General features: G+C 42.1%; 1 protein-coding gene across 4 annotated transcripts in view; it reads right to left on the reverse strand.

Moving 5' to 3' along the window:
- Window positions 1-12180, reverse strand: part of macrod2 (mono-ADP ribosylhydrolase 2) — a 459456-nt gene that overhangs the window by 35099 nt on the left and 412177 nt on the right. For 2 of the 4 annotated variants that reach the window (XM_061690716.1, XM_061690715.1), the window contains exon 10: window positions 4320-4358. The exons of the other annotated variants lie outside the window; for them this stretch is intronic. In XM_061690716.1, the coding sequence (XP_061546700.1) occupies window positions 4320-4358 (39 nt within the window). The remainder of the gene's footprint in view (window positions 1-4319; window positions 4359-12180) is intronic. 4 annotated transcript variants of the gene reach the window in all.

The raw sequence follows: 12180 nt of genomic DNA on the forward strand, positions 1-12180 counted from the left end.
TCAAACACCTGTTTGGAACACCCACAGGTGAACAGGCTAATTGGGAACAAGTGGGTGCCATGATTGGGTACAAAAGGAGCTTCCCTGAATTGGTCAGTCATTCACATGCAAAGATGGGGCGAGGTTCACCTATTTGTGAACAAGTGCGTGAGAAAATAGTCGAACAGTATAAGGCCAATGTTCCTCAACGTACAATTGCAAGGAATTTAGGGATTTCATCATCTACGGTCCTATAATATCATCAAAAGGTTCAGAGAATCTGGAGAAATCACTGCATGTAAGCGGCAAGGCCGAAAACCAACATTGAATGCCCGTGACCTTCGATCCCTCAGGTGGCACTGCATCAAAAACCGACATCAATGTGTAAAGGATATCATCACATGGGCTCAGGAACACTTCAGAAAACCAATGTCAGTAAATACAGTTCAGTATATCCGTAAGTGAAACTTGAAACTCTACTATGCAAAGCAAAAGCCATTTATCAACAACACCCTGAAACGCCGCCGGCTTCTCTGGGCCCGAGCTCATCTAAGATGGACTGATGCAAAGTGGAAAAGTGTTCTGTGGTCCGGCGAGTCCACATTTCAAATTGTTTTGGGAAATTGTGGACGTCGTGTCCTCCGAGCCAAAGAGGAAAAGAACCATCTGGACTGTTATGGACGCAAAGTTCAAAAGCCAGCATCTGTGATGGAATGGGGCTGTGTTAGTGCCAATGGCATCGGTAACTTACACATCTGTGAAGGCACCGTTAATGCTGAAAGGTACATACAGGTTTTGGAGAAACATAAGCTGCCATCCAAATAACGTCTTTTTCATGGACGCCCCTGCTTATTTCAGCAAGACAATGCCTAACCACATTCTGCATGTGTTACAACAGCGTGGCTTCGTAGTAAAAAAGTGCGGGTCCTAGACTGGCTTGCCTGCAGTCCAGACCTGTCTCCCATTGAAAATATGTGGCGCATTATGAAGCGTAAAATACGACAACGGAGACTCCGGACTGTTGAACAGCTGAAGCTGTACATCAAGCAAGAATGGGAAAGAATTCCACCTACAAAGCTTCAATAATTACTGTCGTCAGTTCCCAAACGTTTATTGAATGTTGTTAAAAGAAAAGGTGATGTAACACAGTGGTAAACATGACCCTGTCCCAGCTTTTCTGGAACGTGTTGCAGCCATAAAATTCTAAGTTAATGATTATTTGCTAAAAACAATAATGTTTTTCAGTTTGAATTTAAATATCTTGTCTTTGTAGTGTATTCAATTACTATAGGTTGAACATGATTTGCTTTTTTTTGTTGTGTTTTTTTGTCCTGTTCGGCTGTTAGGTCAAGCAGAATGGAAAATCTGTATCCCTTTAATGCCGAAACAGTTTTACTGTGTCACAGTCGAGTTTTTAAGCTTCTGCTGTGGTATTATAATTGAGGTTTATTGAGAATCAGACTTGATCAGTCGAACAGAACAAAGTTGCTAGAAGGGAGAAAGAAACAAAGACAAAATACAAAGCACTAATTGTAAACAGGAAGAGAGAAGTAAATCATTACATTATCTACAACAATGAAACGTTAAATATGAGTGTTGCATGGGGCTGTATATCGTGTTACACCCTGTGAGGGAAGGACAGGACAAGGACAGGAGAAGAAGCATGCAGAACCAGGGCCGTGAACCCGGCTGTACAACTGAAGTGTGGTGGCATTGTGAGGGGATACACAACGATTTGCATATTCATTAGTTATTTGTTGTAGTAAGGGTTGTGTGCCTGCGGATGCATGCAAGTGAATTGATACCGTTTTACATGTACAAAGACTAACAGAAGTGTCCTGTAATTGCTGTGGCCACACCGCGGCGGCTGAGGAACACACCCAATCAATCGAGGGGCGGGATCAGACCCAGGGGTCCACCCGAGAGCAGCCCGGCGGATGGGAGAAGTCCCACACCGCCAGCCCCAGGGCGGTCCGCCAGCCCCACCGAGGCGCCCCGACAACCGGCCACCCAGCGGGGGCCGCAGGGACCCAACACCCCCCCCCAGCCAACCACCCCACACCACCCTCCGCCCCAACACCAAGCAGTCATCCAGCCCAGGGGGCCCGGCTTCGGGAGCACTGCCATGCAAGTAAGTGAGACTCACCTCCCCCCCTGTTACTATGACTGCCAGGTCCCCGACTGCCAGGTCCCCTGACTAGCAGTTATTGGCCCTAGCCCGTGTATCAGTGCCCCCCCCCCCCCCCCCCCGAGTGGAGTGGTGCATTAAAATCTGGACAGGTCAGTGAGCCGAGGGGGTGGGGGCAGGGGTGCCAGGCACTACTGCCTAACAGCCAAACCCCCCGCCACCCATGACTCACCACCCCCCAGAGATAGGTGTATGCGGTGCATTAAAACATGGGGAGTGTGTGTGATGCATTTAAAATCCAGGGGGGCAGGCAGGGAGGAGGGGCAGGGCGCACGGACCGGGAAACAGCACAGCTGTACTGAAACCCAATCCGAAACCCACACCCTCCCGATCCCATACCAGTCCCCCAGGCACCCTTTGATATGTGTATGTGCCCAGATGTGATTAGTGAGAAATATATACAGTGAATTGTGTGAGTGTGTGCTAAGTGAGTGATTAAGAGGCATGGCTCCCACAGGTCCGGCCCATTAGGCCGGACAACCACCGACGAAGAACGACATCCCACCCAGACCCGCAGCAAGTCGAACATGATTGGCAAATCATTGTATACTGTTTTTATTTATGTTTAACAAAACGTCCCAACTTCATTGGAATTGGGGTTGTATTTGAATATTCAATAGGTGTAATTCTTTTATTGTGTGTGTTTAGTTTTAAAGTGAACCTCAAAGAGACTGTCAATAAACGACTTTAAGCAAGCAACATTCACTCTTGTTCCTTGCTCATATGTTAGCACCTTAGCAACGTGTTGATGAGATCATGTGGGCCATCCGGAGGCTACTGGATAGAAGTGTTGGAGCGGAGCATGGAATAGACTGCTTGTAAAGGAGTGGTAAAATCGAATTTAGATCCAGTCTAATCTGATGCGATCGTTTTTTTTGCTGACATCCAATCGATTTCTGAGCTCAAAGATCGGATCGGAACACCCCTATTATTCTCGTCGTTTCTACAATTAGCAGTTTATGGTCATAACAACGAGGCAGAAGTTGGCCCATATGGTGAAGACACACAAAAACACAAAGTCAAGCATCTCTGTCATGTATACAGCCCGTCAAGTCAATGTGCAAGTTCAAATCTTATCACTAAAACATAAACAACAAGACTACACCAAGAACACAAATCACAATGTATGGTACATGGAAGAGGACAGATCTGTACTATTTTTTTTATCCTGGGGCCATTGAAATGCTTTCAAAGTCAATCAAATGGCAAAAGGAGAAACTAAATTCCTCTAATACGCTGCGCGCTTACTTTCATTTGTCTGTCTTGGACGCAAGAAGTTGGGAATTTCCATTTGAATTTGGGGTGGGGGTCCCGTTGCAATTCAAAGTTTGAAAAGAGAAAAACTCCTCGATTTTCAGTATTATCCGGATTTCACCATCATTTAATGTGTTCTCGCTAGACACATAAGCCATCATGCATCATGGAAAATGATTGCTATAAATCAAACAAAAACAGCCAGCCAACGAACAAACAGCACTCAAAACGTAGTTACCTCACACTCTTTCACTTTGGTGCTTGGCATAAGTACCCAACACCGCTGTCATGTTTTCTAAAAACTTGAAGGGAAATAAAAGAGCTACAAAAAGCTGAGAAAAACACTCTGCTAAACTTAAGCTTTATAAACCCTGTCTCACTTGTTTATGTAAATAGTCCATGCCACTTTGCATGGGTGCCCATCTTTATTCAGGACATCAACGCATGGACAAATGTCAATAGCTAAACATGATAAGCAGTCTCTGGGCTCTACACGCCACTTGCCAAGATGGAGCAGTGATAAAAGGACAACACGCTGGTAGTTGTGTTTGTTTTCCAGCCTAGCACAAGCTGCTGGGAGATGTTTCTTTGCCACTAGCTTTAGGTGGTCTGAAGGCATGGTGCCAGTGAGTCGGATGAAGAGAATTAACGGTGGACATAAGCTCTTGTAAACCAGTGTACCTTACTGGCATTAAGTATTTTTTAACAGCAACACATCAAATGGGGATTCAACTTGTCAACAAATGAATAAACATTCAATTTCCTTTGCTGCATGCAGAAAAAAACAACCTTGCAAATCACTTGTCACGAGTCAAAGCTATGCTACTCACTCAGGTTGTGTGTGCAGTGGGGAAGGGGGTAAGTTTAAAAGCCGAGCATGAAATATTCTGTCACTCACCCCCCTTCAGCTGCTCTTCTGCAACTTCCATGTCATTGTCTGCGGAAAGTGAGAAAAGACAGCCTATCAAAGCATGTTGTTGATAGAACAAATCTTTAAAATGTGTCTCTTGATTATAATTATAGAATTATAATCATTGGATCTTATCTATTCCATTTGTATGTGCTTGCTATGTTCATTACTGAAGGTAATGGAATTTTGTGACAGTAATAAAGAGCTAAAATTACAAACATGGTAGTTTGTTTTATAACTATCCTCCTTCTTGCCCTCACACCAGCTCAGACATTTCACCTCTCTCAACTGCTCTACCAGACGTCCTTGGTTCTATTACATTAAAATGACTCACAGTATTCGTGAGTGTGTGTGTGTGTGTGTGTGTGAGAGACATCCTTTTTCAATTACATCTATAGAAGTTGGCTCAGCATATATTACGCAAAACCTCCCGTTTCCTCCCAATACAAGTAATGTAAACTGAGTTGGACAAGTGGGTCTTAAAAATCTCTTTGATTTTTTCAGAGCCTGACGGAGTGAACCAGAGGTGTTTCTGCTCGGACGAGTTTTGCTGCAAAGTGGGAGATGACAAGACAGCTTTGGATGTTGCTTATTAAGCAGACAGAAAGCAACTATGCTTGGCTCCCATTATACAAACACACAAAGATTCGGCTCAGATCAGCATGAAGCTTTAAAGCATGACATTATATGCTGGGTGTTGCCTTGAAAAACATACACGCTATTAGTATGTGTAAGAGCATCAATATGGCTGCAAAAGTATGTCTGTGCCATGATTGCACCTGAGTGAGCAACCATCCAGTGCGATGAAAGGCTTTTGTCATCTGCTCTGAGCACATCAGAGCTCCTAGTGGAGTCAGTGACAGCCTTTTTTCCCCCTATTGTATAACACTGAATAAAAGGCTACACTGCATTCATCTAAGGCTGCTTTGGGAAACATGGAGAGTCTCAGCTACTGTCACATGCACAATTCTAGCAAGCAGCCAGCGAAAACACAAAAAAACCAGGATGTGCGCATGCAAAAACGGGTGTAAACTTGAATGCGTACGCAAACAGATGGCAGCTTAATTTTGCACGTCGTGGGAGGAGTATACGCAAATAGATGAATTTAGCATGACACAGTAAAACTCTTCCGGCATAAAAGGAATACAGATTTTCCATTCTGCTTGACCTAACAGCCGTACAGGACCAAAAAAAAGGAAGATGAATTTAGCATGTAAAATTTTGATTTATCAAACCAAAGACGAATTGCAGTGGCTGATTTTGTATCGTTAAATTGCATGTCTGAAAGCCAGAAGAATACCAGCCTGTGCCATCATCGCGCAGCGATAATGAAAGGTGGTGGTACAACTTTTCTCCACGTGTTAACATTTTTGAAATGCCAACAAACATCACAAGAACGATGATTTAGCAATGTAATTTTGAAGCTTATCATCAGAGGGCTGAATTGGAGCCAGTCACAAGAAGGAGTCATGCCATTTTCACCCATGACAAAATTACTTTTTTTAACTCTGCATTTTTGTGTGTCTGGGTCATTTCCAAGCACTAGGACAACTGTTGTTGGCCTCTCCCAGAGCAGTTTCAGGTGTGCTGTCCAACGTTTTAAATGCAATGTTACACTGGATAGGCATACACATCCCAGAGATTTGAATGAAGCTGGTGCATCTCTCAAATGCTCCACTTATGTGTGTGGTTTTTATGTTTTACTGTGACCGTGTGCTGCACTTTGAAGCCGGTAACACCTATGAGTGGGTGAACGCGCAACAGGCATGCAAACACCCACAGGAAAGTGAATTGCAAAACTGAAAAACTGCATTCCCTCAGGGCGTATTGTCCCGCGCAGAGCATACTGTCCCATTTTTAGTAGTTACGCTATTTATTTCAGTCTCTGTCCATGTCTGGACAGTATGCCAAAACATGTTCAGACATGTTTATAAAATGTATCCTTACATCTGCCAAAAGTGACTAAGAGGGTGTGAGCTCGTGCGCTTTCTGGCGATCACATCTCTAACACGCTGTGGTCTTCTCATTTCCCTGCCCTGGGGGAAAGCCTTGTGAAACCAACACAGACTTCATTTTCACCCCTCACAGGGCTGCTGCCGCCCCTCACATCCTCTGTCAATGTAATACGTGTGTGAGATACAAGCGTGTGAGCACAGTGCAGCTTCGCCACTTCCCAAGCAGTGGGGGGTAGAGGTGGTGGGGTGGGCGCTTCCGTCACAGACGTGGTTGTGGGGGCATGGAGTTGGAGTATAGAGTGTATTAACAGCCATGTAAACAATTGTCAATCGCAAAGTCAGTGAAACCGTTGGAGAGAAACACAACAGCCCCTATGGATGCGAGGGCTGGTTTTATATTGTCAGCACTGAGGCTCACCAAGGAGATGAAATTATGGAAACCAGCTTGTGGGCAGCCACCCTGATAATATGAGTTGAAAAGTGTAACCAGAATCAATTTCAATGTGGTTTCACTGTCTAAAACCACAGCTGCCCTCACTGCTTGCAAATTCTGTGCCAAGACAAGCATGATGTCAATCAAAAACTACCCAATGGAATCATGTTATTCTGTATTAATTGATTTACCGATTCATATTTTTATATACTGTAGCTGAACCTTTTGTGTGGAATGACTTAAAATGTGTGTAGTGTATTAAAAAAACAACACCAGTAAGTCCTTTAAGCAAGCTAACAGATGGATTGAAGGGATTGTCTTTATATGTAGTTTCTGTTCATATCAAATCCTTCCTTCTTTCCTTGATGGCTTATAATGTGAACTTGAAATGTGGGACTTGTAATACTGTTCAGTTGTCCAGCATGTGATCACAAAACAACATCTTGAAAAAATGTTCATCACTTTTTGTCTGTACAATTTGTTGAAATTCATCTTGGTTTATTTTATTGTGTGTGTTTTTTTTAGTATGACGTCGTTAACTAATAATGAGCTTATTAGAGATTTTAGTTTGTAGCTAAACCAAGCCAAGCTGGTCCACCATGATAAATGCTTAAACCCTAAGCAACCTTAATATATACCATTCACAGGCTAAATTGTTGGTATCCTTCCTCAAAGAAAAGAAAAACTCACAGTGCTCACTGATATAACAATACTGAAAATTAACTAAAGAAAATCAGGCATTGCTTTTTTTGTGGTCCAGAAGAATCATACAAAATTATAATAATACAAATTATAACAACGAAAGTGGCCTGGACTTGACTTCATATTTTCTTGCACAACCATTTGACCCTGAAATCAAACTATTCTGGAACCTTTAGGACTTGAGACTTATTCACCTGGTGACAGGGATTTTGGCCCACTCTTCGTGGGCAAACTGTTCCAGCTGCCTCAGGTTTGAAGGGTTCCTTCTCCAGACTGCATGTTTCAGCTCCTTCCACAGGTGTTCAGTAGAATTTATTGTGTGTGTATCAAGGCTTTTCAGAATAGTCAAATGCTTTGTTCTCAGCCATTCTTGACCATATGCTTTGTGTTTTTATCCTGTTGGACTTGTGGGCTGTGACCAGGTTTTCTGCCACTGGACAGCCCAGTTCGTTCCAGAATGTCTTAATAGTCTTGACATTTTATTCTATCGTGCTGATTCAAGACACCCCGCAGCCCTGTGACCACTGTGGGGTTTTCTTCCTTGAATGAATAAGTACCAACAATTTAGTGCCACTTAAATTGTTCAGTGAATGTTATAGTTTGGCTTTTTCCTCAAGTTTATTTATTTATTAAATAGGATCTTGTACGAAAAAATAATGTAATTAGTACAAAACCTACTTAGGGGATTACCTTTTTTTTTTAATCATTAGAGTGCTTGGCTGCGGGGCTTTACGCACGGATTCCTGCAGTCATAATGCTGGAAAGAATTTCTTACAGCGCTTGTCTTTTTGTAAGATTTCATACTATGTTCTCGTGGTCAACAGGAAATGCGACGGTTCATGTAAGCCCACAAGAAATGCATGGCAACATAATTGACATGGTCTTCTAAATGATAAAGCACAGGAAAGGGGAGAATGAGTGGCAAAAGTGGCGTGGAGACAAGGAGAGGTCTCAGTGAGAGCGAGTGAGGACTACAGGAGACGATAATAAGCAGAGTCCGTGTGATGTGACATTAAATGCTCACTGATGTCAGGGGACTCAAGAATGTCTAGGTGTCCGTGTGATGCACTGAATGCAGAAGCAAAAACATCTGATTGCCTGTCTTTGACCGTGAGAATGATGGAAAGTTCCGAAGCACACCTGCTATCATTCTTCGCAGGCTAAATAAATGTCTTTTTACACGTTGCAATGTTACCAATCAGCATTTCTTTGTTTGTTTGTGTCAAACCGATAAGCTTCGCAATCGTCCTTTGAGGCACAGTGTCAAGTTTACAGTCACAACAGAAATTGTGTTATCATTATTTTCACCATCATTCTTCATAGAGCGGCTGCTGTCTTTCAGTATGGTTTGAGCATGCAAATAATGTGAACAAATTAAAGAGATGGAGAATTAGACAAATGTGTAAGACCTAGTCTTTCATGGACTATAAGGGGCGTCATATCCCCTCCCTCACACACATGGGCACAGAATACCTGGGCTGGCATCTTGGCACTGAGAGTGGTATTTTATGGGAGCACAGCTGTTGTATATCTCTATTATTTATATTTAAGAATAAGCAAACCATTTAAAATTTGAAGTATAATCTTTGACATTCATTTTTACTGACTTATTTTCACTGTTGGGAGGAAACCCTGTGTGTCTAAATATAGTCAATTTGATGTATATATATATATATATATATATATATATATATATATATATATATATATATATATATATATATATATATAGACACACACAGTGGGTACAGAAAGTATTCAGACCCCCTTAAATTCTTCACTCTTTTTTATATTGCAGCCATTTGCTAAAATAATTTAAGTAATTTTTTTTCCACATTAATGGTGAACCTTCAGCCCAGTCTGAGGTTCTGAGCACTCTGGAGAAGGTTTTCGTCCAGGATATCCCTGTACTTGGCCGCATTCATCTTTTCTTAGATTGCAACCAGTCGTCCTGTCCCTGCAGCTGAAGAACACCCCCACAGCATGATGCTGCCACCACCATGCTTCACTGTTGGGACTGTATTGGACAGCTGATGAGCAGTGCCTGTTTTTCTCCACACATGCCACTTAGAATTAAGGCCAACAATTTCGATCTTGGTCTCATCAGACCAGAGAATCTTATTTCTCACCATCTTGGAGTCCTTCAGGTGTTTTTTTTTTTTTTTAGCAAACTACATGCAAGCTTTCATGTGTCTTACACTGAGGAGAGGATTCCGTCGGGCCACTCTGCCATACTGGTGGAGGGCTGCAGTGATCGTTGACTTTGTAGAACTTTGTCCCATCTCCCGATTGCATCTCTGGAGCTCAGCCACAGTGATTTTTGGGTTCTTCTTTACCTCTCACACCTTCTCCCCCGATTGCTCAGTTTGGCCGGATGGCCAGCTCAAGGAAGGGTTCTGGTCATCCCAAACGTCTTCCATTTAAGGATTATGGTGGCCACTGTGCTCTTAGGAACCTTAAGTGCAGCAGAGATTTTTTTGGAAGCTTGGCCAGATCTGTGCCTTGCCACAATTCTGTCTCTGAGTTCTTCAGGCAGTTCCTTTGACCCCATGATTCTCATTTGCTCTGATATGCACTGTGAGCTGTAAGGTCTTATATAGACAGGTACGTGGCTTTCCTAATCAAGTCCACTCAGTATAATCAGACACAGCTGGACTGCAATGAAGATGTAGAACCATCTCAAGGATGATCAGAAGAAATGGAGCGCCCAGAGTTAAATATGAGTGTCATAGCAAAGGGTCTGAATACATATGGGTGTGTGATATTTCAGTTTATCTTTTTTAAAAACTCTGCAAAAATTCAACAATTCTGTTTTTTTCCTGTCAATATGGGGTGCTGTGTCTACATTAATGAGGAAAAAAAATACTTCAATGATTTTAGCAAATGGCTGCAATATAACAAAGAGTATATATATATATATAACGAATTTTGAGGTGGAAGCCCAAACTATGTAAAACTAAACAAATAAATACATGAAATTGTTTCAATTGTGGGCCCTGAATCTATAATCTATGACAGTTTAACTTTTTGAATGGAATTATGGAAATAAATAAACCTTGCCATGATATTCACATTTTTTTGGAAAGGGTCTGTGTGTATATAATCTCAAATTGATCCTATTGGTCTGACCCCAAGACATCCGCCATATACAATATATACATTGTTAACCAATTAAAAGTGTTAATAAAAGCTTCAGAAAAAAACTCTCTTGAACGCTCACTGCGTGGGAGGCGTGCGCCATTATGTCTTCTCAAGTTTTGAAAGTCTCTATGTTTTTAAGACAATAACGATGGAAAATAATTAGGTTAGATACATTTTCTTTTGCTTAAAAATAGATAGCTGTCATGCTTTGGTGCAGAAGAAATGTGTCAGCCTCAAAAGGAAATTGGCAGAAGCAGATTAATTTCTGTGTTATATGCGGAACCTCACGTGACCAAACAAGGAAAACAGGATTGCGGACTTCCTGAGTATTCTGCATTAGTTAACGTGACTACGGGTTGACGACATGATGGTTTGAAGAAGACCTTACTAATTTTATTTTTTTATGGCTAGTGTCTTTGGACAAATGTTACATACATGTATATTCTTTATTAATACAAATATGATATGACACATGAACAAGAACAATGTCCAAATATTGCATATTGTCATCTTTGGTGGTTCTGTGGTGACATCTTGTGTTACCTGTGCCGAAAGGAAGTGCTTTCACTTCTTTTTCCGAATGCGAAAGTTGCTTGCGTACACACTTGTGCATTACACTGTTTTAGTCAGCTCATCGTTTTATTGATTGCATCACTCATGGCTCTTAGACCTTTGAAAAAGTTTTAGATGATTATGTAACCAGTCATTTGTTTTTGTGAAGTATTAAAGCCTTTTTGTGTTGTTGAGAAGTCGACATGAGCACAGACTTTGATGCACACAGCTAGCAGTTGCGATGTGACCGTATCATTTTCAAATCAAATACAGCGCAATAAATTTGTGATTTTTTTCTTTCTTTTAGTTAATTAATTTGGCAGTTGAACATGATTTTGGGATGGTGTTGTGAATATACAAGGTATAATTCCAATTTAAAAGATGTGGTGTTTGGTAAATTAAACAAGATGACGTTTTTTTCAGGATTTGGGAGATGCGAGGATCAAGACCGACAAGCACAACAATCTTATACATAAAATATAACAATACCATCATTGAATCTAAAATGTTGCCTCCGTGACAAGCAAAGATAGCTGTTTTGTTTCCCCTCTATTACCGCTTATGGCAAGATGTAGGGCAGTTATCTAGTGACAGCTCTTGTAAGTGGCCGGCATGATAAGTGGAGAAAACACCTCCACATTCTCATCTGAGAGCACTAATATGATGCGACGGGGACTGGGTAGACGAGGACAGGCGATATAATTAAGGTCTCTACCCAGAATGTAATCTTTTAGGAAGGCGAGCGGGACTGGTGATGGGCGCACACAGGGAACAAAACACTCTCCATCTGGGAGAAGCGAGACGGAGGCCTGAGAGCCGCTATTCCGTTGGGGAGGTGGGGGGTGGAAAGTAAGGTAAATGGTAGGTAATGCAAGGCTGGTAAAGCCAGACAGCCTCAGCTGAGTGGCTCCCGAGCTATTCAACTCAATCCTCTATGGAGCCCCCATCAGAACCTGTTACGCCTTCTGCCCTCGCCAAGAAATAATGCTGCTACCAGGGATGGAGGGTGTAAGGGTGAGTCATAAAGTACAATGGGAGTAGAATGTAACAGATGTTTATCTCACAA

Source organism: Phycodurus eques, chromosome 11 (genome assembly GCF_024500275.1).
Source record: "Phycodurus eques isolate BA_2022a chromosome 11, UOR_Pequ_1.1, whole genome shotgun sequence".
Taxonomy (NCBI): domain Eukaryota; kingdom Metazoa; phylum Chordata; class Actinopteri; order Syngnathiformes; family Syngnathidae; genus Phycodurus; species Phycodurus eques.